The 19,213-nt window shown below is 43.8% G+C and overlaps 1 protein-coding gene across 1 annotated transcript in view; it reads right to left on the bottom strand.

Annotated features, from left to right (window-relative positions):
• The window catches only part of LOC115660169 (uncharacterized protein F13E9.13, mitochondrial-like), a 52,903-nt gene that overhangs the window by 32,633 nt on the left and 1,057 nt on the right, over positions 1–19,213 (bottom strand). Inside the window, exons 3-4 of the mRNA XM_030581228.1 lie at positions 17,671–17,753; positions 4,437–4,617 (exon numbers count right to left, since the gene is read on the bottom strand). Coding sequence (XP_030437088.1) covers positions 4,437–4,617; positions 17,671–17,753 — 264 coding nt within the window. The remainder of the gene's footprint in view (positions 1–4,436; positions 4,618–17,670; positions 17,754–19,213) is intronic.

A 19,213-nucleotide genomic window follows, 5' to 3' on the forward strand; every position in this document is an offset into this window, starting at 1 on the left:
GGGAGTTCCCCACCTCTGGAAAATCATGCTGGCTACCTTCGGGTGAAGCACTCACTCATGGTGAGAGAAGTCCCTGCTTAGGCGATCTGCCTGCGTGTTCCTGGCCCCTGGAAGGTGACAAGCCTCTAGATGGATTCCGTGGTCGATGCAGAAGTCCCAGAGATGGAGTGCCTCTTGGCAAAGGGCCGAGGATTGCGCTTCCCTTTGCCTGCTGATGTAGAACATCAAGGCCATGTTGTCTGCGAGGACTTTGAGCACTCTGTCCGACAGGTGAGGCCGGAAGACTGCGCATGCTCTATGCACCACCCATAGCTCTTTGATGTTTATATGTAGGTGCACCTCGCATGTGAGGTCTGAGGCGTCCGAAACCAACTCGACTGAGTGAGGAGTGCTGACGATGGGAACGCCTTCCAGGACTTTCCCGGGGCCAGTCCGCCATCGCAGTGAGGTAAGTACTGTCGCAGGGATGCTGAAAACCTTCTCCAGATGGTCCCTGGACTGGGAGTAGACTGTCGCTAGCCATTGCGTAAGGGGTCACATCCGGAGCCTGGTTTGGTGCACCACATATGCACACGTCGCCATGTGACCTAGTATGAGGAGGCAAACCCTGGCCGTGGTCAGGGAAAACACAGATTTCCACGATGAGGTCTGGTACCCTGAATCTTTCCAGCGACAGGAATGCCCTGGCACAGGTCGAGTAGAGCACTGCTCTGATGAACCCTATCCTCTGTACCGGAACTAACATGAATATTTTGTCGTTCATCAACAAGCCGAGATGACTACACTTGGCTAGCAGCACCGCAATGTCTCCTTGGTCCTAGAGTTGCCCTTGACGAGCCAGTCATCAAGGTACAGGTAGATCTGGATACCCCGATGTCTGAGGTAAGCCGTCACCACCGACATGCACTTGGTAAATACTCATGGTGCTACCGCTAGGCCAAACGGGAGGACTGCAACCTGATAGTGGTTGGGACCTACCGTGAACCGGAGGAAGAATCTGTGTCCCTCAAAGATAGCAATGTGGAAGTATGCATCTTTCAGATCGAGGGCGGCATACCAGTCTCCTGGATCCAGGGAGGGGATGATGGAAGCCATGGAGACCATGAGGAACTTCAGTTTCGCTAAGCTGAGGTTCAAGCCCCGCAGACAGCCATTGGCTTTGGGGATTAAAAAGTATCAGGAATAGAACCCCATGTTCCTGTACTCCACAGGAACTACCTCCACCACACCCAGCTGCAGTAGACCCTCCACCTCCTGCACAAGAAGATTCTCATGAGACGGGTCCCTGAAGAGGGACGGGGAGGGGTGGGTGGGAAGGGGGGGTAGAAAGTAACTGAAGGGTGTAACCCTGGGCCACCGTATTGAGGACCCATCGGTCCAATGTTATAGATGCCATGCAGGGAGGAAGGAAAAAAGGTGATTAGCAAACAGAAGGGAGGAAGGATCTGGGGAAAGTCTGGTAGGTCACCCAAGGGTGTACCCTCAAAACAGGTGCATGCCCATCAGCTTACTGCAGATTGAGCCCGTCTGGGATGTAGACTGGGGTTGGTTGCCAGGGTGCTTCTTGTAGCCCCTGAATCTTTTGTGGGTAGGCTCCTGGTGAGGGTGGTTCCCCTGACTTTGAGGCTGCTGTGGCTTAAACTGTTTGCGGGCAGGGCCAGGGACGTAGAGGACCAGTGTTTTCAGGGTCGTATGGGAATCTTTAAGGCCATGGAGCATAATGTCCATCTGTTCTACGAACAGAGTGTGCCCGTCAAAAGGGAGGTATTGCATTGACTGCTGAGTCTCCGCGGAAAGGTCAGAGAGGAGCAGCCACAGAGACCTGCACAAGTCCAGTCTCCTGGAATCTTTATTCTTAGGGGTAGCCCCCAGCTGACCCTGTCTCTCCCTGTGGTTGACTGCCTCTACCACTAGGGAATAGGGAGCAGGGTGGGTATAAAAGGTACTCATGGCCCTTGGATGGCACTAACTACTTGTGCCATACCCTCTTGGAGATCAGAGGCAAGGAGAAGGTGGTTTGCCAGAGGGCATTTGTAATTTTAGTGACCCTCTCATGTAGGGACAAGGCTACCCTGGCCAGGGCCATGGGGCAGAGAACATTAAACAGGGAGTCTGCAGGTTTCTTTAACTCCTCCACCTGGAGGCCCAGGTTGGCGGCAACCCTCTTTAGCAACTCCTGATGTACCTTAGCATCATCCTGAGGCACCAGTGGAGGGGGCCTTACTATCGTCTGGCAACGATGAGGAGGAAGCCGGTACCAAGTGGCCCTCCACAACCATAGGTGGTCCAGCGGCTTACTCGCCCACTTCTTCCTGTGCCTGCAGGGTGCCTGCACCCGAGTCCTCTTGGGCTGTAGGTGGGTGGGAGAGGGCTGTAACCGGTCTCTCTGAAGCTCCAGATACCGAGCGGGTGGCCTGAGTAAACCCCTATTGGTTCCATGTGTACTGCTATGCTGACCACAGAGTCTGAGGCCACGGGTCTGGCTGCAGTGCTGCCCACATATTCTGCATCGTAGGTGTCAGAGCCTTGCTCCCACGCCTAGGAAATCTTGTGCCAGAGCCCGAGTGATCGCTCCCCTGCGACCAAGACGGGGCTGATTGGTGGCTCTGTCGGGATCGGTACCAGTCGCCCGTCCCAAAGTTGGATGTGGCTGACCTTGAGGAGTGTCTGGATAGGGGCCTTGGCGACCGGCAGTGCTCGGCGGATCCACGATGGCCCCTGGCTGGTGATCTATGCCTCACACTTAAAGAGGAGTATCGGGATGTGGAGCGGGATCGGGAACTAGATGCATCTGCACGTGGTGACACCGCTCTGAGGGATCAGCGACAGTCTGGGGAATGGTAACATTGGTCCCTCAACCTGTCCCTGGAGCAGTACTGGTGCCACAGAAATTGGGTGCTGACTCAAACTCCTGCAGGGAGGCGCATGCCTCCAGGTGCATGCACTCGGTTAACAGCAAGCCACGCCTCAAGTCTCTCTACTCTTGTCTTAAGTCCGGAGACCGGATGGGGCTAAGAAGCTTCTGCTTATCACAGTCAGAAGCGTGTCAGCTGCAAGAGGGTGACCGCTGGCAGGATGTCCCCTGCAACGGGGAGTGCTGCCAGAAACGTGAAGACTGTGGTGGTCCGAAAGCGAGTTTACCCCAGGACCCACAGGGACCAGAGTGGGTGGCACCGGGAGGGACATAACGTCTTGCACTCCTTGGAGGGCCTCCAGTGTGGACGGCACCCAGAGGAGACGAGGACCTCCACCGCTGCGGGCTGGGCTACACTACTCAACCTAGGCTGGGGCCCAGGATCCTGAAGGGGGTGAAAAGGCTCCCAAGACAGAGCCTTGGTCCACCCCAGACTTGTCCTTTCCCTTGTGGGAAGCTAGAGACGTTCCTCACCCCATCATCCTGGGCTTCTTGGCTGGAGCCATGGAAGGCGGCCGGTGCAGGCTCATAGGCAGTACTGGCGGGGCACTGGGCACCGAAGTCATGGTGCTTGGTGCAGAATCGAAGTGCTTCCCCGGCATCGGGGTAAGGGCAGACTCCATCAGGAGCACCTTCAAGCGAATGTCACGCTCCTTCTTTGTCCTGGGCTTGAAGGACTTGCAGATTTTGCGCTTATCACTAATGTGACCTTCTCCCAAGCACTGTAAACAACTATTATATGGATCGCTAATGGGCATGGGCCTTTTACAGCAATTGCAGGGTTTAAATCCTGGGGACCAGGGCATGCCCTATTCTGAGGCGAAGTCCCTTTAGGGACCTACTAAGTCTCTAACTTAAATAGGTTGAGCTAAACTAGAGGGAAACTATATACAGTAATATTTGAAAGAGGCAAAAGAGTTTGAACGAAAAGCAACAACTCTAGCTGAAGCAGCACCAGTTCCATGAAGTTCAGCGGCAGCAAGAAGGAACTGAGGGTGGAGGGGACTGGTGGCGCCCTACATGTTGCGGCACACGCGCACCACGCCAGGGGATGCCAGACCCGATCCCCTACAGATACTGCTGAGGGAAAAACTTCTGGCACCAGCGCATGTGGCGAGCACACACACCTAAGTTGAATGGACATGAGCAATCACTTGAAGAAGACTATCTTCTTCTTAATTACCACATCAAAACATTCATTTCATTCATTTACGAAAATGAAATGATAGTTACAGTAGCTACCAAGAGTATCCTAAGATATAACTGAAATCAGATGTTTAACCATTGTAGATTAAATTAATCTTTATTTGCCTCTCACTGGGACAATGAATAGGGATCATCTCTTAATATGAAGTTGGCATCTTTTATACAACCCTCTTCCTGACTTTTCAGACGAGAGAGAGTACTGAAGGATCTGTGCCCTTCCTGTCTCCTTCTTGAGGGTGTCTATGTTAGCACACAAGTTTCAGAGAGGAAATATTACATCAATTACCAGTACCAAATTATGAGTCATTTCTATTACCTGCAGCAAGAGCAACAGCTACAGCCTGTTGATTTGCAGAACACAGAATCTGGATACCCAATGGGAGACGTGGGCAGGTGTGTTTCACTGCAGCACTAATGACTGACATTGCTGCAGTTATTTCTGGCCCAACATAAACCGTGTAAGGAAGGTCGTGCATATTTTCCACTATCAAGCCATCCTGTGGAGATTATTACAGAGAAATCTGATTAAACTGAGAAGAGCCATTTCAAAAAAATCATAGCTATTTTGATATTAGACAAAGACTTGTATTAAAAAGAAACACTATATTTAAAGATTTTTCTTCAAAGAAGGGATTATCTACAGTAAATTGTTGATGCAAATACCCACTTGCAAAAATGCTTTAATCAACATCATGATATCTGTAATCACAAAATGAAATAAATGTGATTTCAATTACACATTTTGTCAACTAGATTTCCTTTGAATCTGTACTACAATGTGAACTATAGAGGAACAGGTTAAATCATAAATCTAATTTAAAATACATACTGCAGAGTCAAACCTCAATTATTCAGATGGAATAGGGTATACTGAGTAAGTTTGGACAACTGCATTTTTATATAATCAAGGAAATTTTCAAATTAATTAATATCAAGAGATTAAACTTATTTTGGATAAACAAAGGTTTCTTTGTTTTTTTTTTCAACTGTATCAATGAAAATGTTTTCAAATGACTAAAATTTGAGGGAGAAGAGGAGGAATTAAATCTCTCTATAGTCTTTTTAAGGTGCCTATAACTTTGGTATTAAGCTTCAACACTGCTCATATTTTAGATTCAAGATTGCTTAACAGAAGATGTTATTGTCTACTATATATGTCTCATTTGGTAGAAACACATATTTGGTAAACAATGGAGTGGCTATAAACTATTCTGCTGATTCAACCTGTGTGATTTATTTAACATCTTTGTATATTATATGGGACACTGTTTGTTTTTTTTAATCATCAGTATGGTATACATTAGAAAACTGTCAGTAGCTGAAAATCATATATAATTATGTCCAGGACTAATAAGTTTAAACATGTATCCTTGAAAGATCAATTCAAATCTAATGTTTTGCCTTCACATAAGGATTCTTAAAAGAATTTGGAACTCCCTAACCTATCTTCACTTAAATCTAAAAGTACAGAAGGGAAAAATTTGAAAAAAAATACATAACTCCTATTTTCTTTACAACTCCATAATTAGGGGAAAGTGAGATTGTTCCAAGAGGACTTAGCCTATCAAGGGTGTCCTAACTGAACTATATGTGTTTGGAAGGCACCAGAGACAGCATTTCAACAAAGAAAATTTTACCATAGGGACAATAACAGGTGAAATAACAATCTATGATGGTGCGGCTAATGGTAACTTAAGAATGTAGAACCAGGAAGAAAGACAAATATTTTTAAGGAAACATTACATTTGTACTTTTTTTCATTTTAACGGTATTTTTTAATGCAGAAGCTATTTCTGCAACAAAAGATACAATATCATAAATGTGCAGCCAGCATGTGATGACCGAGTTGAGGACTAAATATCTGACATTACAGACAGACACCTAAAATGAAGGAATGGGAAAACAAATTTGAGCATTTAAACAGTCTCTTGAAAGTGTGATAAAACCAAATACATGAACCATACAAAAATAAATTTGATAGAAAATAACATAATAGGATACTGCTGATGTCCCCAAGTGACTGACAGTTAAATACCTAAATAAATAGGAGACATCTCCTTAAAGGCAACAGGTCACAGTTTTATTAGTTGGCTAACAAATGGTTATTCAGCAATGGACCTAGTCCTAGAGCTTAAACCAATTAATGGAGCCATTCACCATTTGATGTTTCTTCACCGAGAGGACTCAGCTTTGCAAGTCAAGGATCCCCCAACCATAAGAAACAGTACAGGTATTGTGAAGAAACCTCAGATCTGTTCTTAATTATGTCCAATTCAACTGCACAATTTAACAGCTTTAACACCTTCACTTCTCATCCTGTGCTCATACTTTGGGATAAAGGTGACTGACTAACCATCAATCACTATATAGGGTTCTCAGAATTACACAATTAAAAACATTTCATAAAAATCTCTGAGATGCAGCAATTAATTGTCCCAGAAATTCCAACTTGATCAAATGTTCTCTAGTCTACTCATTCAAGAAGGTCTGCTGAACCCAGCTGATGTCAAAGGAAAGGTAAATCCCTCACCCTTCTCTCTCACACACCCATGTTAATCTACTTTAAAAGACAGAATTTCTTTCTGGTCCCAAAGTTCCTGATTTGTAGAGCTGTGCAATTCAATTTTGCAGAGGATTTAAGATATTTCAAAATTTGGTTTTATTAAATTTCACAACTCTCTTCAAAACAGACTGGAGTCCCAACTCTGGGCAGTCCTCTCAGTGGGTTGCCTCACAGCTGCAGACCCTGAAAGCTCTGGGACCCTGGCTGAGCAGGAACCTTGTAAGTTGGGACTTGAAAACCCTAAGACCACCTATTCCATGGTACTCTGCCAGGCAAGCTATGGAAGGACCAAGGAGCCTGGGAGTTTAGGAGCTGGGGATCCCAAAGCTTGTAGGCTCTCGGCTGCTGAAAAAACTAGGAGCCTGGACTGCTGAAGAACCGGGTGGATGAGCTGGTAGGAAGCCAGAAATATTTCCAAAAATTGCAAATTTGTCAAAGTCTCTGCAAAAAGTTTGCCAATTTATCAAAATTGAAATTCTCTGACTGAAAAACTTTCCATTAAAGAACTTCTGACCAGCTCTATGAGTCAGTTTACTTTTTTTTATTTAAACGTCTGGCCACGACAGAAAGGGTGTTGTGCATGAAACAAAACCTTCTTGTACTGAAATGCTACTGGCATGGTCTCTCTTTGCTTAGCATGGTGTATATGCTGCTGAATTCTTTGATGGCTGCTCAGTCCAATGCACAAGTGACAGTCCCATCCTCAGGTAGGGCACACTAGCAATGCTCTGAATCAGAGCAGCAGATTATTTCCTCCTCTAACATCACAAAGCTCAATCCAGTCCGCCTCACAATGCCTCACTCCATCTACAAGCTGACTCCGACAACCAGAACAGCATTTCCCAATCATCCAGAGAGATTCCAAAGGATACTAAATAATCCTTGTAAGCACCCTGAAATCTATGCAGCAGTCTGCCTCTTTTTAGACCCATTGCAATCTTCAGAGTACAGCACACACTTTGGGATCCTGTTATCCCGCATTTGGTTGACATATCCAAACTACCTTAGTCTTTTTTTACTAGTCAACATTGCTATGAATGACATACCAGCACAATTTAACACTTCCACATTTATCAGCCTATCTTGTGATTTTATTCGAAGAATTTTACACAAGCATTTGATATTAAAGCTGTTTAGTTTTTTGATACATTTGATGCAAGTTGTCCATGTTTCTGAGCCATATAGAAGAGTGGATAAAGCATAGCTCATAAATACAGGTTTTCACTTTAGTTGACAATTTATTATTGTACCAGGCTCTGTCTTGCAAAAGACCAAAGTTCCTGGCTGCTTTGCCAATTTTTCTAGTCAGCTCAGCATCAAGAGCTACAATGCTGGTAACAGTAGAGTCAACATAGCAAAATTGGGCAACAACATCCAGATGAGTACCATTTAAGGTGATATCTGGAACTGGTTCTGAAGAGCCTTGGTGCATGATAGGTCTTCTTCAAGCTTATTGCTAGCCCAAAGATTTTACATGAATCAGAGAACTTAGTAATAAGATGTAGGGTATCAACACTGTGAGCCACAAGGGCTGCATCATCTGCAAACATGAAATGCAGCCTTGCACTAAACTCTGATCCATCACCAAGCAGATAACAGCCACCATGAGGAACCAGAAGGTGGCCAACAGATAGAATATAGAAGGATTCCTTGCTTCCACTGGCCGCATCATATCTCCCTCCAAAACGGTGAGGAAGTCAGTCACCTTGGCAAGCAGTTTCCAAACTTTCCAATCTCACAGAAGGCCTTTTCCTGGATCACAGGCAATGAGGTGGCTGCCCGCTGCGAGATTCAAGTCACCTGCCAGGACCTTGGGCACAACAAAAATGATCACCATGAAGGGAGAAATTATGCTATTAGATTTTTATTTGCTTGAGCAGCCGGAGGGCAAAAGTCCACACAGTTTTAAGAATAACTAATACAGAACACCCTAAAACTGAAAGGGAAAAACCAACCCCTAATTATGTCGAGAGTTTATACCAGGGGTTGGCAACCTTTCAGAAGTAGTGTGCCGAGTCTTCAGCTATTCACTCTGATTTAAGGTTTCGCGTGCCAGTAATACATTTTAATGTTTTTAAAAGGTTTCTTTCTATAAATCTATAATATATAACTAAACTATTGCTGTATGTTTAAGAAGCTTCATTTAAAATTAAATTAAAATGCAGAGCCCCCCCGGACCAGTGGCCAGGCCCTGGGCAGTGTGAGTGCCACTGAAAATCAGCTTGCGTGCCACCTTCGGCACCCATGCCATAGGTTGCCTACCCCTGGTTTATACTGTTGTACAGGATGTAGAAGCTAGTAGAGCCCTAGAACTGTAAAAGTAATGATTTATTGTGTGTATGCATCATTTGAGAGGCGAAAAGGACCCCAGCCAGTGGTTGTTTGTGGCTTTGTTTTTTTTTAATTATATTACAGATTCTTAGAACTCATGAGATGGAAATTCTCTTCTTTACCCCAGAGTTACAGGAAAGTCTCTTCTTCACTGCAGAGTTACAGGAGAAGGGCTAGAACTCCTACCCTCCCAGGGCGAGAAGCCCCCATTCCCATATTCCTATTGTGGTAGGAAGGGTTCCCAAGTCCTGATCACTGCCATGGAGTAAGAAGAGAAGCATTAGTTCACTGAGCCCAACATCAGCGTCTCCTCTCCCTTTCTCAATTCCACCCTGTTAGCCAGTCTCACCAATATACCCGCCACCAACATACAGCCTTGGAAGATGCACTGCTTTGTGTATACACTGACCAAGCTCAATCCACCCCAAAAGATCATTCTCATGAACCATAAAACAAATAGGAAGAACAGTGTCTATGTCTGTTCCTATGAAGAGAGCAGACGTGAGGGACTGGACTGTGTAACAGGTGGCATTTCACAGCAGCTTCTAAGAAGAGAGGAAGCAGACTATGTGCTGACTCACAGTTTGAGAGGGAAGTCATAGAGCGCTATCTCTAGGCCTCAAATTAATGCTGTCCACACTGCGCTTCATGATGGGGAAAAAACAAAACAAAAACACTCAATAGCTCAAGTGGTAATTTTTGATTGTGTGGTTTGTACAGGAGCGGCGCCAGGGTTTTTGGCACCCTACGCGAGGGTCCTTCTGCGCTCCCGGTCGTTGGTGGCAATTCTGCGGCGGGGGGGTTCCTTCCGCGGCTCCCGGTCTTCAGGGCACTTTGGCGGCGGGTCCCGGAGCGAGTGAAGGACCCGCTGCAGAATTGCTGCCGAAGACCAGGCGCGCGGAAGGATCCTCCGCCGCCGAATTGCCACAGAGGGTGGCAAAATGCCACCCCCCCAAATCCTAGTGCCCTAGGCGACCGCCTAGATCGCCTAAATGGAAGCACCGGCCCTGGGTTTGTAGACATACAGCACATTAGGTGATCCAGAGAATACAAATATTTTATATTGATAACGGTCCAGATAGAAAATTCTCACTAAAATTATTTATGAAAACTTCTGAAATTCTTCTATGAGCATTAAAAAAACACAGTATGTCATTTATTCATTAAAATCCAAAAATGAAAGCCTCTCCTATTACCGTTCTGAAGATCCTGTGTATACTATTTATGGAGGCATTACCAAAATCAGTAGGACTTTGCATTTTATTATTGCAACAGCTCCTGCAACAAGATCTTAAAGCACAACAGCTCCAATCAAAAACGTACATGCCGTTATGCACAAAAATTGACCTTTCCCATTAACCCACCTATAGCCAGCCACTTCAGTAGATCTGTTCCTCTGCCAGAGTGCCCCTAAGCCCTGGGCAATGCCATAGGCTCTGGGTATTACTTTAATAACATGTTATTCTCTGGGTACCATCAGACAGAACTGTGTTCTTTTGCACATCGTGTTTTGTTTCATTAAAAAACAGAGAACATATGTTCTGCAATATAGTGAGCTGAATTACAGATATATTAACTCAAAGCCTTCTTTCTTATTTTTGTGTCAAAACTATAACACTTACAGATTTCTGTTTTTTTACTGAATTCATGTGTATATAAAACAGATTTCATTATTATCAGACAGCTAATTAAAATGGTGGAGAGAAAACAGTTATGCTGTATTAAAGTTCTTGGAACTTAAGCTTATAGAGCAGAAATCTATGGCAACAGTTACTGTATTACATATTTCAAAACAGAATGTATTTGGATAGGAACAGATAAAACTCTTCTAATTATTTCTCTAGCATTTCTTTTTAGTTGAATATTAAGATTATTTATGTCTTACTTATTCAGACAATTGCCTCCCTTCTCATATAAAAAATTGCTTGTAATCCCTTTCATTCTGAGTGATGTGTTTGTGTGTCTAAAATGTATTACGTGCAAAATATTGTAACAACAAAAAGCTCTCCTTTTGTTACAATTAGCTATTGGATATTTGTTCTTCTGACTCCAGGGCGAGTCTACCATTTCCCTTAATACTGATATAGTTACACAAACAACAGTCTTAGAAATCATCAATTTATATCTTCTTTCCAGCACTCGGGTACTTTCTGGACAAATCAATGCCTCTAGCTCTGCCTCAGTCCCTCCACTATAAACAGGATATCACTTGGTGACCGCTGTTGTTGGATAATGTGCCAACCCGTCAATCGATCCTGGAGCCTCTGCCGCCAAAAGTCTAGCAGCGCAGCAGGGCTAAGGCAGGCTCCACGCCGCCCCCGGAAGCAGCCAGCACGCTGGGGGGTGCAGGAGTCTCCGCGCACTGCTCCTGCAGCTCCCACTGGCAGAAACGGGGAACTGAGGTCAATGGGAGCTGCAGGGGTGGTGCCTGCAGAGAGGGGCAGTGTGTGGAGCCATGTGCCCCCGCCAGGGGCCACAGGGGCATGCTAGCCACTTCTGGGAGCGGCCCGGGGCCTGGGCAGGAGGGAGCCTGCCTTAGCCCTGCTGTGCCGCCAACCGGTAGTCGACCAAGGTAAATGTCACCCGAGCCCACACCTCTCCCGCACCCCCAGCCCTGAACCCCCTCATGGAGCCAGCATTCCGTACACCCCCTGCTCCATGCTGAGCCTCCTCCCAGAGCCAACACCCCATACCCCTCCTGCACTCCAACCCCCTTCTCTAGCCCTGAGCCCTCTCCCAGAGCCAGCACCCTGTACCCCTTCCTGCACCCCAACAATCTGACCCAGGCCAGAGCCCCCTCCTCCACCCAAACTTCCTCCCAGAACTTGCACCCCTCACCCCTCCTGCATCCCAGCCCCTGCCACAGACTCAGCCCAGAGCCCCCTCCCACACTTCAAACCCCTCGGACCCAGCCCAGAGCCCACATCCCAACCTCCTACTCCAGCCAGGTGAAAGTGAGGGTTGGGGAGAGCAAGCGATTGGGGAGGTGGACTGAGTGGAGCGGGACCTTGGGGAAGGGGTGGGGCAGATCTTGGGTTGCACTTAAATTCAAAAAGTGATCATGTGTAAAAAGGTTGGAGATCACTGTCCTACAAGATCTACTTTCTTATTGTAGGAATAATCTACCCTAAACACAAGACCAGCTTTCCTTCAAAAGTTCTGCTTGAACAAAAAGATTTCTTCTTTATCTAAAGTAAGGGGTCTTTTGTGTACTACTCTGTTACTAAATCAAGGTACATCAGATAATAATTATGCAAGATTCCACCACACTGTAGTGTGGATGGGACTTAAGAAACTGACCAGTGCAAGGATTATTCCTGGGGAAATAAAAAATTCTGTGCACAATATTTTAAAATTCTGCATATTTTATTTGTCAAAATAACACAATATAATCATGCCAGTTTCAATTATTTTGACAATTTATTTCAAAATACCTGTCAGCAAGTGTATCTGTAACAATACAGACAACGAAAAATATTCAGAAATGTTTTTTGACAAATAGATTTCTTACTAGGCATATTAATATAGACTTTGAGTAATAATTCATTTAAATTACAATACAGAAATGTATTCCCCACACCTCTCAGAAGCAGTGCAAAGACTTGGGGGTGTCAGCGGTAACGTCCCTGCACCCCACTCAGTCAGCCTGCTGCCCACATCCTCATGTGCCCCTGAACCTCCACTCCCGTTCAGCCCCTGTGATCCCCACTAGCCCTTCTGAATCCCAGTTTAGGTGACCCCCTAGCAGCACCATGTGCCTCAGTCTGTTCCCCTCCCCCATGTCCTGTGCCTCCTCACCTGGCCTTGTGGGCAGGGCACTGTGAGAAAGGCAGCCATTGCTGTCTCCCTCTCCATGGCTGGCTGCTCAGCCTAGAGCCATCTGCCTTTTCTTTTGGTGCCATAGCAGTCTCTGGTGGGCAAAAGGAGTAATTGCAGCACTTCCCTGGCAAAATCTATTTTCTACCAGGTAGAAAAGGGAATCTGCGAGGGACATGAATTCTCTGTCTGCAGGGGCTCAGAATTCCCTCAGGAGTAAAGGATACTTACAAAGACTTTTCTCCATGCTAAAGTGCAGGTTCCACTAAGACTCTAACCATCATTCCTTACCATATCCATGCAGCAGTTTTTAACTGCAGTTAAAAAACTAATACAAATTAGGCATATAGATGTAAAACTTTCCAAGTACAAAGGAGGTAGGAAGAATCCCAAATTCCTTACAAGGAGTCAGTGAGACAAGATGACTTGTTTGGGAAACTATATGGGTAAAAATTGACAACAGAGTCCATGTTTCTTTAGCAATGTTCTCATGCTAGCTGAGTATTTTGCTGTATTTTTAAATTGCCTATACTTCATTTTAGTATTTAAATAGTCTCAACTAGGTGATTAAAGTAATTGTTAATGAAAGTAAATGATGTGAAGAAGGAAAACGTGAACCTTTGTTGTTTCAATGTAGAAGCTTTCTGTGAGGCTGAGTTAACGTAGGTCCAGTGATTTACACTGTGAACTCTGTATTTTTGCTATAAACACTTTCTTAAAATGAAAGCAGAATACTGGAAAAATTGAAGAGACCTTAAAGTCTTAGAATCTGTCACTTATAAAATCTTGTGTAGGCAACCTGGTTATTTGGCAATACAAGAACATGGTATTTGATATTTTTCAGCACAGATAGCCTCCTATCTGAGCACTCACTTGTCTTCATTATTGTGCTCCAACATTATAAATCCTTCATATTTACTATGTTAAAAAACTGCTAATGGACTGGGCAAGTCACCTTCTAAAGATGCAGGACTTCCTTTAATCAATGATGTGTACACAGAGTGCTTTGAAAATTTAGAACTGTCTGTAGCTTTGTCTACACTAAGCAATTTTAACAATTCTCAGCCTTGAAGTCACGGAAAGCCTTATCTACAATGGGAGTGGTGATAGCCCTAGTGAGAAATGCTTGCTAAAAGGTCTATTGTAGATAGAATTCATGAGCAATAGTGGTAAAATCCTGTGTTTCCCCATGGGTGACCAAAGTATGAATCTTAAAATCCAACCTCTGCAGTAGGGCTGATGGGGCTTAGGATTGTTGCTGTGTAAGCACCTCTTCCAAAAGAGGAAGAGTCACTTCAGTGGTAAAGCCTGCCAGCTGATCTTGTCAATTTTCTACCATGGTAATGGGCACGTTAGGAATGCCTATGATAGATGGTGCTGCTTCAAGATCAGCTAACTCAAAAGCAGTTATGTCCAATTCACTTAGCCAGAGAAACGTTACAATATTGTGAAGATTCTTAGCATGGAGGAAATAGTTATATGCAAATAATGTAGGGGATCAAAGGGGGAAGACCTTTTATGAGGACCCATAGCTATTGTTCAGGATTTCTGATTCTAAACCATAGATACTAAATTCTTAATTGGCTTGGGTACACAGGGCACTCCTGCCTACATAAACAAGTAATTATCAACAGGTAGTTGCCAGACAGCAGTTGGGTAGATTTGAGTTTCACTCCCAGTGTCTGAGGCACTAAAGAACATCCATCTTCTAGTGGGAGAGGAGAACCATCAGGACCCTTCAAGAGAAGTGAAGAAAAAGTCTAACCATTCACCTCAAGTCCCCATGGGGGAGAGAGACAATAGATTCCTTGCCCCCCCAGAGGACGCTGAGTTTGGAGGAGTTGAGCACTCTCTCAATATCCAGAAACTAGGAATCCTTTGAGGTATCATGAGAACCAGTATACCATTCAAAGTGCTAAAGAAAATGGTTCAAGTGATATAGGATAGCAGAAGGAAAGCATTATCAGGGTTCTCAGCACAATTTGATAACAGCCTCCTTATTGATATTCACAGTTATTACTGACCCTCATTATCAAAAAAGTAGGTGTGTGGTTTTCATTGTTTTTTCAGAGTTCTGACGTGTTTGGTGTTGCAATCACAATGCAATAAGGTATTTCAACTGTAAAGCCTATCTCAAATGTTCAGCTTGTGAATGCTACATGGAATGTTTGTGCTCCTACTTCTACTTTGAGTGAATATAAGATTTAATATGCAGAGAAATTACTGCATTAACCTTTCATCTATCTACAGAGCGAGTTTTAAAGCTTGTAAGTGAAGAGCTTAGTAATTTTGATACTGTAAAGTATGGCAGCCCAGTCAGCCCAGGATTTGTTACATTAATTGAAGAAGGGGAATTGAGGATCCAGCAAAGAAAGGCAAAAAGTAAAAAAAAATTTTTTAACAAACATGTATAATAATACTAGTGACTTATCTAAAATTGCTGAAGGTGTTCTAAAACTGAGGCCAACTAAGGGAGTTATATTTAAGTGTATACATTTTCTTCATCAGATTTTTTTAAATGTATTTTTGATGCTGTTTCAGTTCTGTCCCTAAAGGCTTCAATATATAACTCCTTACACAAGGGAAACAAAATTTCCCCTGCTAAATGTTAATTTAAGCTCCAGTAGTATAGTCAAATAATGGAATGTGTGACAGTGGCTTTAAGAGAACTACAGATTACCTTTGTACCCAAACCCTCTACCACAATGTTCATCTCTAGCTTCCCTACTCCAGCCATTCTACACAAAGCCCTTCTGCTAGTCTTTTTCCTCTCCTGCCACTCTAACCACATGACACTCTAGTTGCCTTAATTCTGTCACTTATTTCCTGTCGTATTTTCAGTAAGTGCTCAGAGTGGTTTGTGCTGTAGAATGGCAGATCTTAACTGGGGGGTCCACAAGCAGGTTTCAGGGCCAGCGCTAGACTCACTGGGGTGCAGGGCAGAGACTAAGGAGCCAAAGCCCTCGTCCCGCCACTTGGGCCTCAAGCCGAAGCCCGCATCCTGCCAGATTTACACTAAGTAAATAAAACAAAAATAATATTGTTTTTTATTTTTGTGCCTATTATATATGTGTGTGTTTAACTGTATAAATATCAATTTAATAAATCTTTTAATCTATTAGATATGCAGAAAAACAGTTATGGTACAGGTGGGCTGTGGCGTTTTTATAGCATGTTGAAGGGCCTCAGAAAGAAAAAGGTTCAGAACCCTTGCTGTAGAAGACAGAAGAAAACCCCCCAAACCCATAGATCCTGCCTCAACTATCTTACAGCCTGAGGCATCAGTCCAGAAAAATCTGCATGGGTAAACTCTGTGAAGCCAATGGCCCTCTTTGTAGGCACAGAGATCTGCCTCCATGGAGCAGTTCACATGGTTTGGGCGTAAGTTTTTAACATCTCAAATTCTACTTCGGTCTTTGCCTTCAAGGCCATACATAACCTTGTGCCCACTAACTGACATGTCTTCTACTCCTCATAGATTTCTTCTTAATACTCCCTTTCATCTCATTCTTTCACTTTCATGCACTCTGCTCTCCTTCCCCACTTTTACCATGACTCCTTCTAGTTTATCCATCCAATACTCTGCACACTCTTCTTTACATTAAATGTTGTTCTGTGTCTCATTTCTAGCTTTCTGTAATTTGAGATTATGCTCTCAGATTCAATCTTACTCTGACTGTAAAGTACCATGTGAATTTATGATACTATATAAAAATAAAACATATTCAAAAGGTTACGCAGAAAATAAAAGTATTTCACAGGAGTGACTATTTATCCATTTAAGCCCTGTTTAAAGCCCAGTCACTGAGACCCTGCATTATTGCCACGCCAGAAACTTGAAAGTCAAAGCAAAAAGTGCAGCAACGCATGGATACAGAGCGCAATGAAATGTTTAAAACATACCCTGACCTTTTAAAAGGACATGCACCCTGTTAAAAATCTGCTGAACTATGGAAATTACTACAACACCTGAGGTTCATAGAAATTCAGTCACTAGTACCTGCATTTTGTTGCCTTTGGCTGAGACTGGCCTTTCAGATCTTCTCTTCTAGATATGCAAAGTAGAAGAGCACTTACTGCCAGGGGTACATCATGGAAGGATTACACTTAGCAGAAATGGACACAGGTGCTTTTTGTACCCTGCATAATATAGACTACAAAGGCGCAAGCACAACCAGAACAGGTTGAATCTGCTTAGAGGGGAAGTGGAGATGCTTGATCTGCTGCCTGGGCATACTCCATTCTCCAGTGAGATGACAAAACAGAGCATTTTAATGATATTAAAATACGATATGTAGGGCAAACAAATATACCACTTTGTCAGACCGGTTGTGCAATTTTATCTAAGAACAGAGTTAACTAGATTTTTTGCAATAGTCAACTTTTCTTAATCATATTAATTAATATTTGTGTTATCATAGTGCCTAAGAGACCTGTTTATGTAACAGGAACCCATGTGGTAGGCACTGTACAAACACAAAACAAGAGATGACAATCTGACTTCCTTAACTGGTCTGATTCTTCTAGGAGTTGATTGTAGATATGCTTAAGTGATTGGCCCTGAGCTGCAAAGTGCTGATCCAGATTCTTTCAAAGTTCAGGAATACTGAGATCTAGACTATTATAGAAATTGAGGCCATCTGCAAAATGTGGATCTAGGATTGAATTTCAAACACCTTCTAACAATCTGCATGTCAGTCTGGATCCAGGTTTTGGCAAGAACTCTAATATAAATGTGATCTTGAAAATATTAGCTCCACAGAACCAATATCTGTTGTGTTCTAACATAGCAATAGCTTTATTCAAAAATTAAAAGAGAAGGATGAAAAATGGAACTTACAACTCCAGCATCCTTATAAATCTCAGCCTCATGACAGGCTTTATCAGTGATCTGGGTCAATGGCAAACTGCTCCGTGGTGTCCCTGCAAAGAACAATAATCTTATATGCCACGATACAAGCAGAAATCAAAACCAAGTCAGAGCTAGATTAAGATTATTGCAAGCACTGACAGAAATGCCAAGTAGGCCTAAATTGCCAGAGTAAATAATGAGTAATAGGCTGTTGCATAGTGTCTCATACCTTAATGGCATCTTGTCCCTAGTAGAACTTGATTGACATGCTTTTACTACTGAGTTCCTAAAAATGGTTTAAAAGCGCTTATACTTCAGGAATATCAAATGTAACCTTACACTGAAGCAGACCAGCACCTAGCTTGTCATTCTTGCCTGTAATTGTGATCACACCTCATTCTTTACCAGTGACAATGCATGTATTTCAATCAGTGGCAATGTCACAGGCAATTACGCTGCACCGGTGATGGGAAATTAATACGAAGAAGACCAAAGAAATTGACAGGTAGGGATCCTTGGTAGGGATTCTCCAATGATTCATGAGAAGTGGAGGTTAGGTCTTGCATTCCAATTTTCCCAGAGGTACACAAACAGGAATGATGCACAGGAGAAAATTTAAAGACTCCATTAGTGCTAGAAAGAAGGTTCTTAGTACACAGGACTGTATCCAAGACACGGAGATACAACTGCAATAGTAAACTGTTGCAAAATAAGTCATTGATGAGTAACAGGCAAAAAGCAGTGAAGTCTGCTGTTTTTCTGTCTATTCTCCCTAAAGATAAGATGGAGTCCAAAAACTTTCAAGTGCCCTCCGATATTTTCATGCCTAACTTTAAGCTTTATTTTCAGAGGTGCTGAACACACAATACCAACAGAAGAGGCTCACAGACTCATAGACTTTAGGGTCAGAAGGGACCAATATGATCATCTAGTCTGACCTCCTGCACAAAGCAGGCCACAGAATCCTACCTATCAACTTCTATAACAAACCCCTAACCTATGTCTGAGTTATTGAAGTCTTCAAATTGTGGTTTGAAGACCTCAAGCTGCAGAGAATCCACCAGCAAGTGACCCGTGCCCCATGCTGCAGAGGAAGGCAAAAAACCTCCAGGGCCTCTGCCAATCTGCCCCGGAGAAAAATTCCTTCCCAACCCCAAATATGGCGATCAGCTAAACCCTGAGCATGTGGGCAAGAGGCATTCAGCATCTCTGAAAATCAGGCTGTAGGTGTCACAAAATTGGGCAACCAAACTCAGAAGCCACTCTAAAAATACTGAGCCTAGTGCATGCTCACCTTCAATCTGTCTGCCACAGCCCTAAGATCACTCTGGGCAGGGCCTGAAGAATTTGCCTGATACTGACTAGCTAATATTACAGATGCTCCATTGTGGAGTCAAGGGCAAATGTCTCAGTGAAAAACCTGCATGCTCATCTCAGCTATTGGGCTTCCAGCTAAGTCACTGTCACTATATCCTGACAAGAAACCCTGATCTTTTGTCTCCCACTCCCGCCCATAAATTCTCAGTTCCCC

The sequence above is a fragment of the Gopherus evgoodei genome, chromosome 12 (genome assembly GCF_007399415.2).
Source record: "Gopherus evgoodei ecotype Sinaloan lineage chromosome 12, rGopEvg1_v1.p, whole genome shotgun sequence".
Lineage (NCBI taxonomy): Eukaryota > Metazoa > Chordata > Testudines > Testudinidae > Gopherus > Gopherus evgoodei.